At 41.2% G+C, this 22,654-nt stretch overlaps 1 protein-coding gene across 3 annotated transcripts; it reads right to left on the bottom strand.

The window, feature by feature from the left end:
• Positions 1–458: 458 nt before the first annotated feature.
• n4bp3 (NEDD4 binding protein 3) lies at positions 459–22,041 on the bottom strand. Of its 3 annotated transcripts, none has more exons than XM_067518493.1 (10): positions 16,191–16,333; positions 5,085–5,365; positions 4,788–4,959; positions 4,224–4,433; positions 3,824–3,945; positions 3,511–3,697; positions 3,335–3,427; positions 2,990–3,244; positions 2,560–2,818; positions 459–2,341 (listed from the first exon to the last, which is right to left on the bottom strand). In XM_067518493.1, exons 2-10 carry the CDS (start codon positions 5,330–5,332, stop codon positions 1,965–1,967), a joined length of 1,923 nt encoding a protein of 640 aa, XP_067374594.1. In that variant the 5' UTR covers positions 5,333–5,365; positions 16,191–16,333; the 3' UTR covers positions 459–1,964. The 3 variants fall into 3 exon arrangements, with proteins under 3 accessions (XP_067374594.1, XP_067374593.1, XP_067374595.1); XM_067518492.1 differs by lacking the exon at positions 16,191–16,333 and adding an exon at positions 21,799–22,041 and having other exon boundaries at positions 461–2,341; XM_067518494.1 differs by lacking the exon at positions 16,191–16,333 and adding an exon at positions 21,799–22,039 and having other exon boundaries at positions 464–2,341; positions 2,990–3,241.
• Positions 22,042–22,654: the final 613 nt, after the last annotated feature.

The following is a 22,654-nucleotide window of genomic DNA, read 5'->3' as shown; positions in this document are numbered from 1 at the left end:
TTCCACTCCTGCCAAGATATGCTTGGCTTTCTGTTCTGATTTCTACATCAGATGGTTTCTATACAAGTGCTAATTTCCTACAGTAAACAGGAGTCCTCCTACAGTGCATTTCCATCTCAACTGACCTTTGGCCTCTCTGCTGTCTGTACAAGAGATGGTATTTTAGCACTAGCTGAGGTAGGGGAGGGAGGGACTAAGGGAGAGGATAAGACAAGAACCCAAACCAAACCTTTAGAAGCCATATTAGTTACAAAAGCCTTTGCTGCTCTGTTGTTTATTCTGTCATAAATACCCTGTCTTTGAGTTTTATTGGCCTTCTCTCTGGGGATTTTAAAACCCTTTAGAGCAGGCAGTTATCTGAGCCATCAAGTCATTGTTGTCATCTGGTAGATCTCTGATATTTTGATATGATCCCCAGCAGTTTAATACAGATTTCTGTAGGAGAGAAGCTTTTATAAAGCATTTGTATCTTGATTTACAGGAAAAAAATGAAAGGGGACCACTTGTTACACCAGGTCGAAAATGTTTATTATGACTCCAAAACATTTATTTATTTATGTATTTATACTGTACAGTAATTAGAGATGAGTCAGTATTTTCAAGGGCTGATTGAGAGCTGGCTTTTGAACATTTATATATTAATAATAAACAATACAAGGGAACAATTTCACCTATGTCATGCATTTGATGGTATTAATATGTGCAACAAATTGCTCCAATAATTTGGACAGTCCATTTCATCTATTGATTCCTTTCATTGCAATCAAACGAAATGGAAATATGTCCATTGAACATATTAACATAACTGTGAGGCCAACCAAGTGAAAATTACAAATACAGTACATACAAAATATATACTGTCGACCTTGTCAGACTGAAATGAGAAATATAGTCCATAAGTCCATTTCCAGTTTCTTTAGTAGACTGAACAGATTTCGTGATGGCAAAGAGCTTAAATTTTCCACTTAACCCAGAGATGCAGCACCTCCCCAAGTAGCCCAGATGAGCCTTGAATCCACAGAACCATCTGCACACACTGTGGTGAGATGTTACTGGGACACACAAAATCCAAAGGCATCCTTTGTTTCCTGTCAAGACAATACAGCAGTCCAAAACAAAACGTGACTATCAAATGAACAATAAGCAGGAGTCTTAAGGAGTACCATCCATCATTATATATAGCAAATTAGTCTGGTCTCTGAGACTTGACTTGATCTCTGGGCCCATATACTGTATCACCATTATTAAGCAGGTTTATGCTCCTGTGCCTCTGTGTATGTGTGTTCAAGCATACTGTATTTCTAATGTGATCAGTCAGCCTGAATAGTTACTGTCTTTTTCTTTTTTTTTTTATCGATTTTGACTCAGACTCAAAGTCTCCTTTTAGACTTCTTGACTTAAAGCTGCTTGGCAATGGACTTGTCTCAGACTAAACTTCTAGGTGCTTGGCTTTTTATGCAGGATTGACACTACTCACTTGCTGAAAACGTATGAGGCACATGCACAGTATTTCTGTGCAGCTTCCCACACTGTAAGTATGTTCTGGGGGGGGGTTGTGGGTCTTTGCAGGGTAAGGGCATGAAAGCTGTATAAAGGCAGAGAGTGGCAGATCAACCTATGGAAGTCTATTTCTTCCAGAAGAAATATGAATGAAAAGTTAGGCAATACCAAAAAAAAAATACTCAGATAAAACTTTGAATTACCATGTAACAGTTGTGTCAAACATTTGACTTGGTATTGCAGAATTCTGACTTATTTCAGACATAGTAGGTCAAAATTTTGAATTAGCATTACTTTTTTCACATGTTGTCATTTTGTTTCAATTCAATTAGGCCAGTCTTTTCACTCAGCATCTCAACATTTAGCCTACTCTAAGTCTACATTTCTTTCTCTCCTGGCAGACATGGTCTTTCATCGGTCGCACAGGGAGAAAACACTTTGCATTGCAAACAAGTCTGTCACATTCAAATTTCAGATGATTCAACCCTCTCTTTCCATGGCAAACTAGAGGAAAGTCTGTCCTCTTGTTTTTCACTCGTTCTCTCACTGCTCAGCTCTGGCACTTCTCCTTCCAATGTCCCATTTCTGCTCCCTCCCCCTCCTCCTCCTTGTCGCTCTCTGCCTGCCCTCAGCTGCTGCAGTTCCCTCTCCAGTGCTTCATTACGGTGGTACATGTCTAAGTAGCTGGCCTGCAGCTCCTTCTGGTAGCGGATGACCTTGTCCTTTTCTGTCTGCCATGTGTGTCTCTCCTCCTCAAAAGCCATGGCCTGGGCCTCACTCTGGCGGCGCTCCAGCAGGAGCTCTGCTCTCAGACGTTCCTCTGTAGGGCCCCCACATCCTCCTGCAAAGAAGAGGTTCACATGGCATTAAGGTCGCAAAGAGCCACAGGAGAAATCTAATGAAAGACACCGGTTCCTTTTAAATGCACGCAAAATCCTGCTCGTGCCCTGGTTTTACAAATAACCTGATTATAGATCTGACCATGAAAATTTTAAAACTTGAAATAACCAAGAGAAGAAAGACAGACAGAAAAAAAAGGAAACGGACACATAAAACTACCTGTTGCCCCAGCCGAGACGCTCTCTTCAGTCCCTTTTCCATCTTCATTTGCATTCTGAGAGGGACATCTGCGATGCTGTGTCCCTTGGGGGACAAGCTTCAGTGCATCTATTTGTCGCTCTCTGTTGCGCAGCTCCGTTCGGGTCTCCCTGAGCTGTGTCTTTAGCTGGAAAATCTCACTTAGCTTCTGGGTCACCTCTGCCTGGGAGTCCCTCAGTTGCTGCTTCAGCAAGGAGATCTCGCCAGACTTCTGGCACACCTGCAATACAGAGTAAGGGGAAGATAAAGGATGACTTTATTGGCCTTGTTATGGTCATTTACACAGGGCAAACAAGAAAGGAATTCAGTTATATTGTCTGTTCCTTGTAATCACTTCTAAGTGCTTCGCCCTGCCATAAACTGGTCCACCTCTGTCATTTCAAGGCCTTACCTCCCATTGAGTCTCCTCCAGGGTTGGACTGGTTCGCTTTGCCATGGCTCCAGCCTCGTGGCTCCTTTCCCTTTTTAGGCTGTCAAGCTCTTCCTGCAGTCGGATCTTCTCCTGCTGGGCCTTGAATAGCTGCAACTGCAGGTTGCGCTGGGAACGCTGGGCATGTTGGGAAACCTGACGCAGCTTGGTGGCATAAAGGCGCTTCAACTCCTCCACCTCCTTTTCCCAAAGTCGCTGTTTCCCTTCAAACACCTGCTAGCATGAGCAAATTGGGATCAAAACAAAACAGAGGCAGATGGATGTGTTGACTGATGGTGAAAAACAGACTAACACAATAAAATTCACCTGAGCGATGGCACCCTCACTCTCATCCAGGTTTCTTTTCATCTGTTTCAGCTCATGTTCTTTCTCCACCAGGCGCTCCTCCAGATCCCGCACCTGGAAACGTCATGACAAGGAATCTGTGAATAGTGCCGAGCTGCTCATCCTCTCATTCATCTATCAGTCTACCCAGTACTCACCACTTCCTCTACAGACAGGGAGAGGGTGCATTCATAAGGTGGTGGCGCCTCGCCTCCATATGGAGCCAGACGGCTCAGTGTTGCCATGCTCCGACACGCCATCTCCCCGCCTCCTGACCCTATAGCCTTTGGGCCTATAGAGGTGCGGTCCAGGGAACCAATGGTGTTAATGTGGCCCATAGATGCACTAGGGAAAAAAGAAGCCACAAAGCCATTAAAATCTCGCCTATTATCAAATCCCACACAGTCATTAAGTGTAAAAAACCAATTATAGTAACACTCCTTTTGAATAAAAAGTAGAGGTAAGACAGACCTGATGTGAGCCAGGTGTGGGCGGAAAGGAGGCCGGTACGGTGGCAGGCTGCTCATGGAGTTATGGCCCGAGTCTGACAGGTTATCCTCCTCCTGGCTCAGCCCACGCAGCGAAGACTGGGCCTACACAGTCATAATTACACAGTCGTTCATCACGTTTAATATGTTGAGAAAAGATTAATTTTACTCACAAATACTGGATGATAAAAAATAAAATAAAAAAGATTTATTAAAATCAAAATCAAAATGTTTTTATTTCAATCCGAACTCACTTCATTTTATCTTTCTTGTTACCTGGCTCAGAGTTCCACCAAGTTTGACTGAACTAAACAACCAGATAAATGGGTGTAAGCAAGAGATGTGACCCTAGTCTTAAAATTGTAATTGCGTGTTAGGGTTACCTTGTTCCCACTGGATATTGGTCCTCCGTGACGAGAAGGGGAAGAAGAGGAGGAAGAGGTGGAAACAGCTTTAGTGACATGGGCATATGCTCTGTGGAGACCGTTGGGGCCATGGTCCATATCTTCTGACTTGGAAGACGGATAGAGGTTTTGCATGGAGCTGAAGTTTTTGGGGGTGACAGGCTTGAAGGCCGAAGACCTAATATGAGCCTAGAGAAAGAGAAGCAAGAGCTTTAGCAGATTTTCATTCTGTGTTGGTTAGCTAGAAGACAATTGATTTATACTGGTTACGGGTGATGGGGTGTTACTGTACATCATGATTAAATGGTTTAATGAGACACACATTTTTTTTCATACCTATTAATCATTTAAAGGATGCTCTAACATACTTTCGCTTTAAGTAGTTTTAGGATAATATTTTCAATATAACAATGATTTTTGAAGTTATCTAAAATTTCTTCTCTTAGTAATGACTATTTGGCGCAGAGTATATGAAATATAATCATTTCCAAGTGCAAATACAACTTTGTTGAACTTTGCAGTATTTCAAACAACAATATTCACCTTTTCATACTTGCCCCCACTTGGCAGTGAGTTCTTGGTCAAATCTACTTCAGTGCCGTCTTTATGGTAGATCTTGGTATATATGTTTTCCTCCTCATGACCACTGACAGAGCTGAGGCCAGAGGTAATGTTCTTCTTGCTGTCACTGCCTGGGTTTGCTTTAGGCTCTTTTCTGTTTGAAAGCACAGCAGGTCAGCTGAGGTGAGGTTAACTCTCAAAGTACAGAGCGGACTGATTCACCTTCACTAATGTGACATTTTCTAAGAAAACAGCAGGTTCTTTAATAGCAACACCCACCTGGAGATGTTGAGGTAGTTGAGCAGCTCTCTCTGGGTGAAGCCCTTCTTTAGAAGCCCATTGGCCTGTTTGGGTCTGACCTGGGGCACTGCATTGCTGCTTTTAGATGGGGACACATCTGGCCTGTCTACCAGACTGCCTACACTCCCCATGCCACAACGGGAGGCGAGAGATGTAGCTGGGAAGGGGTTACGGAAGTTTTTGCTGGGGCCGCGGGTTAGAGGAAGAGTCTGGACTGAAGTTGCCATTGGTTACAGGAGTCTGTGGATGGGTAAGGTGCTCTGTAAAGAAGCAGGAAAAAGTAATAAATGAGCTAAATGCTTATAGGAAGGTGAGGACCAGTGTGTTTATTATAAATAATCAGGTGAGGACCAAGCTGACCATACTCCTAAAGAAGAGCATCAACCTTCTTTTTGAATAGTAGCTGATTATTTTATTCTTATGAACTTATTTTTCTCTTCTTTTGTTTTTAACTTTTTTCTCTGCTCAATATACCCCCCCATCTCCCATTACATTATACAGTTAATATCTCTTTATATAATAAGCAGAGTTGAACACTCTCACACATACCACCACACCCAACATACTCACATTTCACATTCAAATGCCAGCCTGTGTCTGCTTATTGTGAACTTGTTAGTTCTGCAACTACACCTAAAATGTCACCCTCATGATGGGAATAGATTAATAGTTTGGGTTTTATCCTCTGGGGACCATGAATGTTTGGACAAATTGAAGGAAAAGAAATTCAACAGAGGCTGTGACATTTTTGGCTGAACTAAAGTGGTGGCGAGACCGACCCTCCTTTGTACTGCTAGTGTGGCCAAACAATGGAGATCTGACACTTTCCTTCTTTACTAAAATGACTTAACTACCCTGAGTGGATGTTGGTCTCTGGGGGGAGAGCATGAGCTGACAGATGTTTCATCAGCTGTGTCTCCTCTGTACAGTCAGCTGGAATAACTCAGCTTCCCACAAAATCACGCACACTTCACTAACAAACAAACAAACAAACACAGACTGACATCTATGATGACCCTCTCTTTACAGAGAAAGAACAATTCATGAAAAAAGATTTAAAAAGAGGGCAAATCATTTAAAATGTCTATCTCTTGATGAGTTGGTACAGAATCACTGTTGCCTGTTTGACATTCTCAAAGGCATTATTTTTAAAATTTATTTTTCAGAAGTAGGGCACCATACAGTATGTCACATAGGAAGCCCGTTACACAACTCTGACCCAACTGGGTTTCTACTGTGGGGCTTATTTCCTTAAGACAGAGAAAAAAGATCAGAGGAGCTTGACTCAACAATAAATATTATGGGGAATTTAGTTAAATGCTGTTGCCACTTATTTTGTTAGCAAGTTTCCTGTCTTTTTAAAAATGTGCGAATCTGTGTGAGATTAGGTTTTCTGTCAGTCACAGTAGGCATCATTTTCCAGAGACACTGCAATGACTTACATTGTATGTCAATTTTGACAAAACTAAACTAGTGCCAATTTGCCCCAGCACCTACATAACAGGCATTACTATTAAGGTTTGAGCATCTTCAGCTCTGCACAGCTGATCTCCTCACTGCAACCATCCCACCTCCACAGCTTTTCAATTTATCCCCATATCCCATACACTCCTTTTTAGACAACCTCATTAAGGATCACTATTGATTTCCCCCTTCTGACTCTCACTTATGCCATGCACAAATATGCCCAGCAGCCATAAAACATTCTCAAGATCATAAAACACAGAAACCTGTTCAGGCTGTTTGAGTGCAAACCCAAAGGACCCAAAGGAGACAAAATTTCCTTTGGTACTAAGCCATAGAACAAGTAAAAGGTCAGACAGACCATTCTCCTTGTTTTAGTCCATCCAGAGAGGCTTTAAATTTGGTTCAGGACGGTGATTAACCAAATAGAAATGCTCTAAAAGGACTATGTGTATTTGATTAATTCATCCTTAGATTCACCAGCAAGATAGTTTTCCAGACCTTCCTGCTTATTGTTCAATTGAACAATAATAAAAAGCTACAGAAAATGAAGACTCGGAAGGACTGATTTCAGTTTATAACAGGATCCATGGTGAAAGACAGAAAATAAAAATGTGGAAATGTGCAATAAATTTTAGATTATGTACATGAAGCGTAGGCAGAAATGTGTAAAAACCTAGTAGTTGCTCAGAAATGCAGGTGCAGGGTGGATCGAAACTGGTCCCATCTAAACTATTGACTGGGCTGTCCTGCCATCTGGCTGTTAGCACACACACACACACACACACACATAAACAACCTTAAAAAAATATTGTGCTGTCGCACTGTCACACAAATATCTGATGTATGAGCACAGGCACCCGCAGTGGCACTCTGGCATCTTCTCTGCCTTCTAATAAAATCCACATGTATCAAGTGCTTTGCACTGCTGCCCTCGCCAGTTACAACAATTATGCAAATGGTTAAAATAGGCAGAAAGAGCTGTGCAATGGCAGCTTCAGCCCACTCCTCTCGGGCTCTCAGCCAGGACGAGATCAAAGCAGTCCAAGCTGCTCATGTTTATATTCATGAGGTACTATTTCCCCAATGTAAAACTTTCCACTAAAGCATCCGGCCCCTAATAAGCCAATATAATACAGGCTCAACTCAGGCTGAGGAAAGAAACGCGATAATCAATGTTGATCAATATAATGAAATACAATATGACTATCAGTGCTTATCAGGTGCCATGTGACCAGTCTGTGGCCTGGTCAGTCTAAGACACAATATGCACACGAGTCAGTGCTGGTCATACTGAGCGTGTATGTGTGTCTAACACCGTATGAATAAATCATGAGTGTGCTAAACCTGATGGCCACTGGCCAAGATCTGACATAGTATTTTTAGGTCCAGTATTTTACACAGTTTGTCTTTTGTTTCTGCCAAAGACATGAGAAGCCAATCGATGTTTGATGGGAAGCTGGGGTTGAGTTGAGGGCGAGTGAGGCAAAGCAATTCCTTTTGGGTAGATAAGAGGGTAGAAATCCTTTTAGGCTGGAACCACAAATCTTGCAGGACTGAAGAAATCTTGCATCCAGTTGTTTTCCATTATTGCGTTCTAGTTTATGGGCCAGAGTAAACCAGGAGACACAGCAAGATTTAAAGCTCAGTCCCAATTAGCCAAGGACCCCTGAAACTAACACACTTGTTTAAAAGACACACACACACACACACAAACGCGCGGATCAAAGCAGCGACTTCTACCAGCTTTGAACAGTTACAAACTAATTGAAAAGTGCTCTCTTCTTGATTTATGCTTCTTTCAAAGCAGTAAGGAGCTTATCAAAAAAGAAAAAAAAATCATCAGTGTATGATGGTAGGTAGAATGGAGGTATAGGGGAGACTCGTTTGGAGTAAAAACAAATGTTTGTGGGCATGTCTCCATACCTTTCTTGCAAAAGAGTAATGTAAGCTAGAACTCTAAAGTAAATGATTTCATAACACAAATGAATAATTTTCATAAATTGTTGTTAATACTAGTAGTGTAGAGCAGTGCATACTAAATAGGAAAGGGAACAGGCTGCTAAGAGGTGTGATACTGCTTTGCAGACTAGCATTACAGGCTTTACAGTAAGTCATCTAAAAAAAAACAAAAAACAAACAAACAAAAAAAAACCCAGCACTTTACAAAAATCCCAAAGAAAACAAAACATGCAGTCTTTAAGGAGGATTGAGGGTTTCAAGGATCCCCTCTCCTAAAATATTGTAATTAGGTCTCCAGCGAGGAAAACAACGCTTTCAATGAAATGCCTGAGCATGGAGAGGGGACACACAGGTCAGCACTGGGACTGAGACAGATAAAAGAAGGACAAGGAAGCCAAATTCCAAAGATGCTTTGCAGAACACAAGCTCAGGCTTGTCAGTTTTTGATGCACAAAACGTTCACTCCCACAGATGCTCACTCACACTTATGTGAGCAGGTCACTCAACAAAGCTCTGAAAAAAGCACATGTGCTGCTCGCAGCTCTAGATCCTCTGCCCTTTTCCTGCTGCGCTCTCTCTCCCCTGCTCCATGATCAAAGTTTGTTTACGTTTGTGGGGTAACTTTGCAGGTTACATTTATACCTCCCACACAACGCACTCTCACTTCCATTATATAAGCTCTATCAAACCTGTGTTCTTTGAGTTTCACAGCTGTTAGTTGTGTAAAACACTATGCAACAAATCAGCCACTAGCCCTGCTAAATCTATCCTTCAAACACCTGCTGTACTGCATTTAACTCCTACTCTTACTCCTTATGGGACATGTTCTATCAACAAACAAGGCCATGAGATCTTATCGTGCTTAGGCCTGTCACATCTCATTTGGATGGAAAATATGCCATCCCAGAAATAAACAATATTTGCTGTTTTCTGACTAAACACACATAGAATAAAATCTTTGTACATATATACACATATACTCTTGATGAGCTATAAACTACTGACAATCAGTGTTAGGCCGTTACTATAATAAAATTACTTTTCCCATTAACAAGGATCAAATTTTTTAAAATAAAATCGCACAACTTGGCTACGTTAGTTTTGTTGTCTGCACATCAAAGATTGATTTGATATCTGACATTTAATATTTAACTGTTATCAAATCACATCGCTAGCAGCAGCATAAGCAGTAAAATGATGTGGATAATTGAAGTGTCTAATATGAGTGGTTAGAAATATTCATATTACTTTGATTATGTGAGAAAGGTGATAATAACATCAGGAAGATGATGGAGATATACCCCAAAAAAGATGAGTCTCCTGGGGCTGTGGCCCTTTAATGGGTAAACAACTAAAACTTAATTTTAATCACTGACAGCAGCAACAACAAGCATCGAAACGCTACTGAAGATTGTGGCTGCATATGTGATGGATGAAAAGTTCCGCCTTAAAAACTGTGCTAAATCAACATGGGGACAAATGATCCACTGTGGGGACCCTGAACTCGTGGGATAAGATGATAGGACAAAAAAATAAACAATAAATAAAAAGGTAACAAGTAATCAATTACATTTTTGGAGTATTGACCCCAACACTGCTGGCAAGTGCAGTAGCATTATGTGAGATTTGTGCCTACAGAAAGCAGAACAGCAGAAACACATATTGTTCTTCAATTCTATGAACTAAATTCCCCATAGGCGTTTGAACTTTTTCAGAAAAAATGCTGTGGTGGTCCTTTAATGCCACGTAATGCAGCATAATTTTAAATAGTGCCAGAGAACAATAATTCCTCTGATATTGTGTTTCCACTGTCTAAAATTGTCAGCAGCACGAGGATAAAGGAACTATCACACATGAGAAACAGAGCATTGCTCCACACTGATTGATTAGCATGTGATGAGTTAGTGCACTTCTGGCTGTGAAGCATGAAGGCAGAGGAAAACTTAGCACAACTCTTTAATTTTTGGCAGGGCATTTATTATGGATGGGAGACAATCACGCAGACAGACCTCGTTCCTCTCCACAGACTCTGAGGCCATTTAGAGGAGCCAAGATGTTAAAAGCCATGATCATGAATCATACATCTGTGAAATCTGACAAGGAACAGGCTAGATATGGATATGGGAATTTAGTCAGATGCCTCAAGCTAAACTGCTTTGAGGTGTTTTTTTGTCTTCTGTTTTTTGAATGGGAGAGCAGACAGAACTAAACATAAAAGGCTGGCATTCATTTGGTGACACCCCAGATGATGAAAAGTTTATGTGTAATTTACTGGCAGTCAGGCCCAGTGTTTAGTCTCACACTGTCTCCATTGATGACGGTCACTCCAGTGTCCACAGAGGTCAGAGGTCATATTTGGTCACAGCATTTGATACAGGGTGCTACTGAGCACGCAGACAGTTAAAACCAGACATTTTATTTTGAGTGCTCTGCCAAGAGACAACTGATGTGGCACAACTGGACAGTGTTGGTGCCTCCAGAAATTCATGTATTTGTCTTTCATTACGTCTTCAGAAAATTCTCCTACCTCTAACAAAAAAATGTAAAGCCCCCTTCAGACATATTAAATGTGAATTCACACAAAACTAAAAACAGCGAAGCTTTAGTTTTCAATCACTGGTTAATTTAGCATAGAAGGATTCTGTTCACTGGGTTTACATTGAGTCTTTTGAAGACAAATACTTCCTTACAAAATCCTGCCATGCATGGCATCATTATTTCTTATTTTAATAGATTTGAGCTGGCTACTTCTGTAAATCACTGTCCCTGCTGAGTAGATGTGATCAAACTATCATTAATAATTTCCACAGCAGCTTCCATAATTACTGACTCAGAAGAGAAAACTTTCAAACTTAGGAGAACGTTTTTGTTAATTTTCCACTTGTACTCCTTTAAATGTAATAAAGCATTCACTGGAATGACTGTGGAATGATCACTGGTGTAAAAAAACTACATAATGAGTACTTTCAAGGATCTGCAGTTAAACCAGGTTTAATATTTGTGAACTCTCTGTACAAAAGTCTAACAATCCCCATCTCGACTGGCTGACTTAGCCCTGGACTCGCTCCCCTACATCAATTGTCAAGACTTCCTCTGAGGTAAACCAGCTGATGTAGGTTTCCTCACTTTGCATTTGTTAAGAGTATTGATGGCTCTTGCTCCTTTACTGCCTCTGCTGACTTTACAGTATTGTATTTCTGCACAGAATTCAATTAGTGAAACAGATTACAGTAGCCATGAAAAGGGTATCTGGGGTGAAACCGTTTTGATCTGAATGTGACTGGTGTCACGTAAGGCTGCCTCAGTGTGAGAAGACAACACAGGAGGGAGGATGTCATCCTAATGTATTAGAAGTTATTTATAGAGAAGTTTTTTCAATAAAGGCCCTTATCTGGTTGTCTTCCAATAATGGAGGGAGTTTGTTTTACTAAAATATCGAGTGTCTTCAGTTGTTGTGTGAAAAAGGGTTGATTGCGTAATTCCTTTCTGTTTAAATGAATGCCTGTGTAGAGCTCTCTGTAGGGTTACAAGTTCAACCTTTGTGTGTTTGTGTGTCGTGGGGGTGGGGGTGGGGATGTCGATTAAAACAACACTGAGGTCAAGTACTAATCCTTTTGGTACTCATCCATGTGCTTCTTATGCTATTAATCTCCTTATTACACACACACACACACACACACACCTACCACAGTGAGTGGTAAAATCAACATGCTAACCAAATACATATATCGAATAATAGTGGTAAAGCTGATAAAGACAAATGTCCTGATATTAAATGATGCAATGTGTTTCACTTTTTACAGTAAAGGCTTTAAGTGCTGCCCCAGTTAACAATGGCTGCAGATGATCTTTCTTAACTCTTAAGGGACTTTCTGAATAAGCCCAATCCTCCAAAAAAACAAAAAACAAAAACAGTTGCACTCTACTAATAAAGGTATAATGAAGAGTTTTAACTCGTCTAAGAAGCATGAAACATTTTGTGACTTTGTTATATATTTCTGATTTTGGTGGATCTTATCTGAAGGATATGTTGTTATTGTAGCCACATCTTAATCACATTGTTGACCTTGTATATTGTGAATCTGCTGATGCCAAGTCTGACCTGACAATTCTGAACCCAGCTACATTGTTGCCCATTAAGTTGAAATGATTTTGGTTTAATTTTCACTGTGATATGTTTGGAAGACATTGATACATATATACATTTTAAGAATATATGAACTTTATCTATAAAGAATAAATCACATTGTCACAATAATTTCCATGAGAAGAGGTAAAAAATATATTATTCCAACTTTATGGGCAACAGTGTCGCCGTAGACTCAAAATCATTTCACCCAGGGCAACTGGACACTGACTGACTCTCAAGGCTTGTAGCCCCCACAGATATGTACATGCATGGTAACTGGGTTTGACATTTTCTGATTGGTTTGAAGAGCAAGACTCCCACACAAGTCTTTATATACTGTCACTTTTTATCTTTCTGTGTCGCACACTGAAGTTAGTTTAACCAGTAAAAATTTAAATATAAAATGTAACTGCAATAACAAAATACAGATAGTTTGCTTTTTTATTTCGCAGCTGTTTAGCATTTCCCTGATTGTCTGTAATATAATTTATGTTTGCCTGGCAGGGACATGTGGAGTTTAGCTATGAAAGATTGCATGCTTGAAATCAAAACTGGAGTCAATTTGGTACAGAGTTAAACAGTTGAATATTGAATATTTGATGGGCTTTATAAACAACACAGTTAGACACCAAAAGTCGGTAGAGAAACTAACAGTAGTCACATCAGCTAAGTTGTAGTTGGTAACAAACTTTGCTGCACGATGACTCCAAACACTCTCTGAGTTGGTGGAAACATACCTTTTTGACCAGAGAAATTGGCTGGTTGTTCAGCACAACCAAATAATTCAGGTAACTATTTTATACAGGTAGATGTACAGGTGCATTTTTTGGCCTATTACAGTGAAATCTAGTCGCTTATCCCGTGAGTTCACGGTCACCACAGTGGATCATTGTCCGCATGTTGATTTGGCACAGTTTTTACACCGGATACCCTTCCTGTCGCAACCCTCCCCAATTTTGACCGGGCTTGGACCAGCACTGGGGATGGGACTGGGGTGTCTTGGCCAGAGACACTTGGACATATAGCCAGGACCAGGGATTGAACCACTGACCCTGTGTTCTGTAGACAATTGCCTTTACCAACTGAGCTACAGCTGCCCCAGTACCCTATCCTATTGCTTGGGTTAAAAGTAGCTTTCATATTTCCTCAATATGAAATGGTGGTATTGCACATTTTGCACATAGCTGTGGGGCTCCCATCATTTTCAATGGCAGCTGCACACCACAGGCTTTCTACTTCTGATGCTGTGAAATTCTTGTAACCACTAAGAGCAGCCGTCATTATGGAGGGCAGTTTTACGGGATTGGACAAAACACAATCCATTGCATGAACATAGAGTCAGAGTAAATAATGAATATTTGATGGGATTTATTTTGGCCAGTAACATCCATTAAAATATGTTTGCACTGGTCTCAGTTCCGATCCTTAGGACTGGCTGGGGACGTCTGTAGATTTTGGGACCGTATTCAGGTGTCAGTATATGAAGTAACACATCTGGCATAATGACAAGGTAAGAATTAGAAATGCAGCATCTTTAATTGTTTTTAGCATTTACAGCAATGAGATTATTACTCCTCAAGAGTTTTTTTTAGAACATCTATTTGCTTGATTCTGTACACACGGATTCAGCAATGTCTTACATTTCACACAGGGTAAACACAGATTTCTACTATTCCCATGATGTCATCAAGGAAGTTAACAACTGGAAAAACAGAATTAGCTTGCCTAGTGTCATGTGAATTTGTAAGGCAGCCAACAATAGAACAAAATGCCCCTTTTCCACCTAGTTCTGCATCGAGGTCCAAGTTCACTGTTTGGTTTCTGTTCACCCTGTTAGCAAAGCCTATAGGAGTGTTTGCCAACTGCTGCTATCAGCAAGGCTGTGTTCACCGCAGAGGTTTAAGACTCAAGAATGTAAAGAGAGAGAGAGAGAGAGAGAGAGAGAGAGAGAGAGAGAGAGACTCACATTCCTTACATTTTGCACAGTGGTTATTAAAGTGCCTTCTCACATAAAACACTGATATGTGTGACGTGAACGGCGTCTACTGCTGCTATGGACCATTGAAAACACAGATGCTACAATGTCTATTGTCCAAAGTACTAAAGTTCCCATGAGAGCTGTGGTATGTTGGTAATATCAGATGGACTCATAATTTTACCACATAATTAGAGCAGGGCAGCCATTCAGTGTTAAATTGATCTGACAGAGACAAAAGCAGTAGAGAGATCACTTCTTATTAAATAAATTACAGCAAAAATAAGGGGGGATATGAGCAGAGATTCTCTTTCTCCTTTCTCTCTGTGCCTTCTTTGTTTCCTGGAGCGGTTCACGTAGGAGTCACCATTCTGTGATTACAGAGATAGAAATCGAGTGGTTCCCACATTGACCCGCACCTGAACCAATTCCACTTAACTGCTTCAGAGAATGTGAATATCAGTCCACACACTCTGCACGAACACAAACAGGAAAATGTGAGGACTGCCGCTGATTCGCAGGCATAGATATAGACTGAACCACAGTACGACTGCTTTAAATGTTAAAATCTTCCATTTTGTGCTTAAATGATTGTAAGTAAAAAGCTTAATTGATCAAGTTCCAGCAAACAATTTCTTTGATGCCATCTCCAGTGAACAGCGAGCACTGATTCTGAAGTGTTTGCTGTTTGTCATTGTCGAGAAGCAGCACAGTGGGAGCTTTACTGAAAATCAGCTTGTTCAGCCATCTCAGGTCACAACTTTACTGTATCGAGTTTACAGTGAAAACAAGCAACAAGGAAGAACTGTGGAAATTCAGCGTTATAGTGGGAAAACTTCACCTTGTGATGCAAATTGGGCCTTAGTTTTGCCTCAGGCTACAAAGAGAAATTGGAGACTGTAAAATCTTAACATGTCAGTAAAACTGGAAGAACAAACTCAGTGATATTCAGTTTGGCTCCAAAACGAGCCATAAATAGTTTTTAGGGGGAAATCCAGTGACACAAATAGACTATCAGACTTTCAGCAATCATTCAAAGACATAATTAGTATATTTGATCTGGGCTAGAAATCACTGGAGAGGCTAAGACGGCTTCTCGGTAGGATGTTATTCACTCAGTAGAGATGATTTAGTTAAAAAGTTAGATCATTCCAATACAGATTCACTTCAAACAAGTGTGCTTCATGGTCTGAGTAATTAACAATCAGCCTGCTTTCCTCTCCACGCTGCAGATTAAGCTGGTCTTCAACAGTGCTGCCTTAAAACACAGCATGACGTCTGCCCATGTTAAGCCCGCTGGCATGTAAATAAGTCAAACATTCACAGCAGCAGTCTCAGGAATTCATAAAATATACACATACAGGCTGGGCGAGTTCTTCCTCTGATCTGAAACCCAGTATCACACAGTAGACTGGACGTTCTAATGGCTTTGTTTTACAGGCAAATAAAAACTCAAATTATATGTTGACATAAGATCAACAGAGATACAATGATAACTTGTACAGACTCTGAGGATATGTGTAAATATAACTAGGATAAGAAATCACTTGTTTACCTGTTTGTCCACCTGAAACCTCTCCACTTCTGATCCCATGCGCTACTCTATTTCTGTTTCCTTCTTTCTTGTGCCGCGCACAACTGATTATCACGCCACATGTCTTCCTGTTTCTAAGTTGGTGATGGCATTCAGGAGGTGTGTTGATAGGAGGGAGCTGCATGGTTTGTACCACTGACCTGCAGGCCTTCATCAGTGTGCACTAATCAAAATGGAGCAATAAGCAGATCTTGTACTCTGGGTAGGGCTGGTATTAGAAACAGCAGTCTCACAGGAGATCTGTTTGTTTTATACAGGGAAGTGAGAGAAATAAAGTTTGTCTCTATAACCAATCTTGACTTCCCTGGTACTGTTCACCCTATACGCTCTCTTTTGCCTCCTCTTCCCCTCCTCGCCTGCCCAGCTCTTTGTGCACTCTGAGCTCTCTCAGGGGTTGGTGTAGCTGGACTTGTTCTCCCGGTTCCAGAGACAAAAGCCCCGCATGTGAACCAGCTTTGACCAACAATGCAAAGTGTCTTGTTTACTCAGTGACAACAAGAATATAATGATGGATCAGGTAAACAGCACAGAAGGAGAAAAGAAGGATGAGGGTAGGAAATAAAAAGCACAGAGTAAAGATGAGGATGATGTGAGAGCATGTGGGGGTGTTCTCAATGTGGACTGTCTGGACAATACTCTGAGTGTAAGTCTCCCTTCCTGAGACTGGGTTACTGGACAGGTTCTGCACTTTATCAAGTTACATAACTCCGACTGGAGACACTTGCATCCGATGAGAGAGAAAAGAGAGGACATTGTTCTCAGCTCTGTAGCTAGAAGAGAGCAGCTCCTTTCTTCTGTCTTTGCCATGTGACGTAGGCTGTAGAGCTGAGGGGAGTGAAGGAGGTATCGAACATCTTAAAGCAGACGCCAATGGGTGGGCACGCAAGAATCTCAGCTAATAAAGCACCTTGCCAACCAGAGATAGTCTAATGTGGAGTTTGGCAAGCTATTAAAGGAATTCCAGAGCAAGAATGTGATTTTTCTAAGGTGATTTTTATACTGCTGAGTGCAATTTGAATAAAATCAGCTGACAAATTAATAAACTAGATGACCCTATCAAAGTTTATCAGAGTGGTCTAACACTTGACCAGGTGCTGCTTTACCTCTGTCATTACCTTTGGCCCCCACGGACATATTGTGTCCAGCCTCAGATTCCACAGATTCACATGTTTCTCAACAGAAGGCTTTGGGAATCTGGAGGAGCAGTGAAGGTGGTGTACGAAGGGATGGAACCATAGCAGCAGGAAAAAAAACAAGCCGTGGGAGACCTGGAATCCATTGACAGATTTATGAGACAGCAAAAAAGAGGAAGGGACAAGCTGGGGCCTGGTTACAATACTGTACCTGTCTGACCAGTCAACTGGACCCGACAAGGACCCTGGCTAGACTCATTTCCTCTGCCTAAGCTCTTTTGGACAGTAAAATTACAGAAAGCAGCTATGGGAAGCACGCTCTTTGTCTGCTTCTTGAGAAAAAAAAACATCATGCGGGGTAAGACCTGTTGTTTGAAATTAGCTCTTCTTGAAGACACAACATTTCTAATTCTGTCAGGATTTAGATGCAACAAGGAGGACAAAGACATGTTTCATACAAAAGCAATAGAAAAGTGCCAATTCCTGTTTTTACTGAGAGCTAGATGAAAGCGCTGATATCACTCTTATATCTATAATAGATCAAATATGAAAATTACAGTGTTTTTTTGTTAATTTCTAACTTAACTTCCATGTCTGTTCCACCTGTGGGACCTAAGTAAGATGAACCACCATATTGATTATATGTTAAAGATCAGAATTTGACAGCAAATTAAAATAGTGTTGGAAAATACAGAGCTGTGTCTACCTCAACGATCGCTACTTGTACAGCTATAAATAAACAACAATGCCCACTCACAGAGGAAGGCTTCGACTCGTGGACTTTTGTTCTGCAATGCTACAACTCTTCCAAATAAATCAAAGAGACTAGGGCCAAGTACTCTGCATGCATGCGCGCGCACACGCACATACACACAATTTATCGCAACACATAGGATAAACATTGCTGCTGATATCTACAGAAAGCAGGTGATCACAGGGTGATAAGCTCGATCAATAAAAGAACGAGGAAATGATAAGACTGAGCTGAAGTGAATGCACCACAGTTAACTCACAGGGAAAACAAGCTACATTCGTTAACAAGACAATAGTCGCAGAGTTGTGCCAGAATCAGCGGTGGAGCGTGTTTGCTTCTGTCTGCCCTGTGAGCTGGTGACATTTATAGACAAAGTGCACAGTATGGGGTCTGCCCAGCCTCCTACCCTCTCAGACCTTTCCACTCTTAAGGTCAAGGGGTCCTGTCTGTCCCAGTAAAATAAAACTATTGTTCGGCAGGCAGGTGTCAGGTCAACTTACCATATACACAGCAGTAACCCCAGAAATACTTGGCACAGTAGTCGTTTCATAAAAATATATGCCCAGTTCATCTGGCAGCAGAGGAGCTTTTGATTGAAATAAATATGTGTATGGGCTCTAAGCTACAGTATATTCTAGTTATGCCAGATCCACCCATGCATACTCACACTTTTACATAAACTTTTATATCAGTATGAGATGTTCAGTACGTTACGTGAGTTACCTAAAAGTATTTCAAAAGTTGTTTCGGTTTCGTGGCTACTTTGCAAATCAAAGGTATTGGTTTATGCCTAATTGTGATTGGCCTCTAATTAATGTGGCTCACCACAGGTGTCAAGTTTGTTTTACATACAGACTCTGTGGCACTAGAAATGAAGACATTCCAGTGGTCATGTCAGATGTTTTGGGAGTTTTAATTTTGTCACTTCCCCAGGTCGCCAAGCTCCTGCATTTTAGTAAATGAACTCCTACCATGTAGTTTTAAGGAATTCAAAGGGAAATGCCGACATTACTTTCAAAGTCAATGTTTACCTAGAAGGAAACACCTGCCACTGAGGGATAATGCTTAACTTGGGAGTGTTCTCTGACTTAGCGTTTGGAAAACAACCTTGTTCAAGCTGGTAGCCTCTGTAACTGGACCCTGCTGAATTGGTGTAAAAAAGAAAATTAAGGTACTGTTGTTTGGACTGGCTGGTTAATGTAGTTAATATAAAATACATTTATGTTTGTTTTTATTCTGCTTAAAATAAATCGATCAAAAACATTACCATTTCACCCTTTTATCCAACAGTGTCAGAATCTAGGCAGCCTGCACTGCACACTTGGCCAGGTCCCACAGTGATTTTCTTAACCCGGCCTGGCTTTAATCGCAGTGACAGACGGCCCAGAGAGCGGCTCAAGCCAACCACAGGCAGGGAGATGACCAAGGAGTGAAAGATCCAAGAGAGGAGGACATTTTCTCCTCCAAGGAATTGGGCATGGTCGTGTTTTTAAAGGGTCTAGGAGATGAGTACAAACAGCAGAGAGAATATAGGCTTATAGGATAAACTCGGGATTAGGAGCGAACAGTGAGAAAATGGAGCAAAAGGGAACGAAAAAAAAAAAAACTGAAACCAGATGACCGAATGGGGAGACACACCAAATCCAGTGAGTGGAAGTAAGGCTGATTAGAGTTTGATTAGCTGGTGACCTGAGAGGAAATCTATCAGTCAGCACAGTGCCATTCTGACTGTGCTCTCCCTGCTACACCATGTGCTAGACCACACTGGGCAATGCATGACTGACCTGCCATGCACTTACACTACATGCTACAGGACACAACAGGTCCAAGAGAATAGTTTAAAGCTGGGACAAGGACATATTTGAATCTAAATGGACAAAACATTTAGTTGCACCAGGAAGTATCTACATGGGAACAAAGATACTGTGGGAGTTTTATGCTTGAGTTCATCCAAAATGACTTGACCCAAAAAGTTTGTATAATCTAGTCTGTAGCTTAGACACCACTAAGCAAATGGTCAGCAAACATTTGATGCTCAGCAAAATTGTTGTTTCATCAGCTGCTGATGCTTTAAGGAGACCCATTTATGCAAATACACACATACACACAAACCCCCTGGGAGTTCGAACAGCTGAACGAAGACATCACATCAGCTGTCTGGCCAATTCTGCTGAGGGCAGAGCAGCAAAGAGACAGACTTTGCTAATAGGCCGTTGTCACAAATAGATTTTGAGTATTTCGAGGGTCAAAGTATGATTTTAAATTGTTTACATAGATTGACAGTGTAATTTAAATGTCAGTCATTTAAAATGTCACAGAACAAAAAAAAAGAAACTTTAATCTCTGAATACGAGAAGCTGTGAGCAGCATATTCAGTATTCACTTTATAAATTCTCAACTGACTAATCAATCTTTATCTTACATTTTAGAAATGATTGTTGTTGTTCATCTAATGAAGAGTTTTCACATCAGTTCAGCCTTCAAGGGTCAGGAAGAAGAACAAAAAAAATCCACTTTTTCTTACTCAACATTAGTAATGCAGATAGATCATTTGAGCTGTTGAGTTGAACATTATTTTTTAACAGCAGAGTTCCTGATGAACTTCTCTCATTTCTATTTTATTGTTTGGGGGAAAAAGTTCCAGACATGCATAATTAAGACAGAAATGTAAATAACGATAAATGTGAGCAAATCTAATTTGATGTTATTTATGACACACTATTTATACAGGTAGGTATGACTGAGGTAAAGCAGGACATTTCAGTTTGGATGTTTTAGTTCTGATTGCAAAACGGACAAATGGTGAGTTCATCACTGAACAATACTTAAGCTGTCGCAGTGATTGCCATGCAGCCATCAGTTCTACTGCAACATGGACAGCAGTCTAAAACCCCACTATCACCTCTCTGAATTGTTATATAATCCATTCTTAAATTACAGGAATGGTTACCACACTGTCTCCAACAACAGCTCACATATTTATTGTCTCTCTATTGTGAGACCTGCTCCATCACTTACATCAGCACGCACCCATAACCACTACACTCAAAGGGCCCTTTCTGCAACACTCCATGGGTCCTCAGGTCAGAGGTCACCTGTGGCTTCTCGTCTCCACGACGACAGCCTGGCAGTCCCCAAGACCCTCACCCTCCACCCACTCAAAAACACACACAGAAACAGCTTATGTCTCCAAACTCCTGTGCATCAAAGGCGATCCTGGAGTGGAAACTTCAACCCAAACATTTACAGCCGTGCTGGCCAAACATTTTAATGCACCACAGTGGAAGGGCCGGAGACCACCACAGCTGTAGAGTGACAGGAGAAAATTGGCAAAAAAAGAAAAAAGAAAACAAACAACAACAAACATATATCTGCCCCCCCCCCCCCTCTCTCTCTCTCTCTCTCTCTCTCTCTCAGACACACTAGTTAAAAACCTTCCAAATCCCAGAACAACAGAGGAACAATTTGTAAGGATTAACCCACATTTTAGCACACAACCTCTGCAACATCTGATCAGCAGAAGTTCACCTCATTCAGTTGTTCAGTTCTCTAAACTTTAGAACATGCCAACATCATAATGCACAACATGCACCCCCATGATTGACACTGAGTCCAGCGGCTGCGTTGCATGTGCGGGTGGGATGGGGGTGGTCGAGAAAAAAGTAGAGAAATTGGCGCTTACCATATTCTGCATGCGGGACATCGCTTGGTCAACACTGCAGTTGTTGTCTCTCACTGGTTATATAATGAAGCAAACGGCGTTTACGTGGCTACGAGATATATTTTCCAGGACTTGGTGCGAAGCTGCAGACAGAGATCTGCCTGCTGGCGGCGTGGAGAGAGAGGGAGAGAGAGAGAGAGAGAGAGAGAGAGAGAGAGAGAGAGCGCGAGAGAGAGCATGAGAGAGAGAGGAGCGCTGTTTTCCCTCTCAGAGATTTGAATAAGGGAGAGACCACAGTGCGAGGAAACATTAGAGGCAGGGAAACATGTGGATGGACTGACACACGCTGAAAACTGAAGAGAGGAGCGGCGCCATCTAGCGGCCGTGCACGAACGTGCACTACGCAAAGCAAAACTTGATGTAGTTATTAGAGGCACCAAGCTTTTCACTTAATGTCAAAGGTGGGTATGTAGTGGGAGGTTTGGTCCTAGACCTCAGGCTCCACCGAGTCCAAGATTCATTGTATTCCAAATGCTTGGCAGCACCAGCAGTAATGGAAGCATCTGTAAAAATGCTTTTCTTAATGTAATCTTGTCTTTATTTTAATAAAGGTGGAGTTATTTCAAAACGGGAATCCTGGAAATTATAGAGCCGCCATCCTGAATTCATGAGACAAAGCTTAGCAATTTTTCTTTTAATAGAAACATTTTATTTATTTTTAACTCAATAACTTTTCATAACATATAGGTTAAAACCAAAAAAGAACAAAATCTTAACGACAATAATTACAACTTTCTTTAATCCAACACAACGGCGAAGAGCAGCTGCAGTGCAATGTCCTCACCTAACCCACCAGGAGCAACTGAGGGTTCAGCGG

The sequence above is a fragment of the Channa argus genome, chromosome 10, assembly GCF_033026475.1.
Source record: "Channa argus isolate prfri chromosome 10, Channa argus male v1.0, whole genome shotgun sequence".
In the NCBI taxonomy this organism is placed as follows: domain Eukaryota; kingdom Metazoa; phylum Chordata; class Actinopteri; order Anabantiformes; family Channidae; genus Channa; species Channa argus.
The sequence above is the reverse complement of the archived record's forward strand: the minus strand, read 5'-3'. Positions and strand labels throughout refer to the sequence as shown.

Coding starts and splice junctions, on each gene's coding strand:
- n4bp3 (XM_067518492.1), bottom strand. CDS start 5,332: ATGGCAACTTCAGTCCAGACTCTTCCTCTAACCCGCGGCCCCAGCAAA. Junction 3,946..4,223: donor CAATATCCAGTGGGAACAAG/GTAACCCTAACA, acceptor ATGACTGTGTAG/GCCCAGTCTTCGCTGCGTGG. Junction 3,698..3,823: donor CCACACCTGGCTCACATCAG/GTCTGTCTTACC, acceptor TTTTTTCCCTAG/TGCATCTATGGGCCACATTA.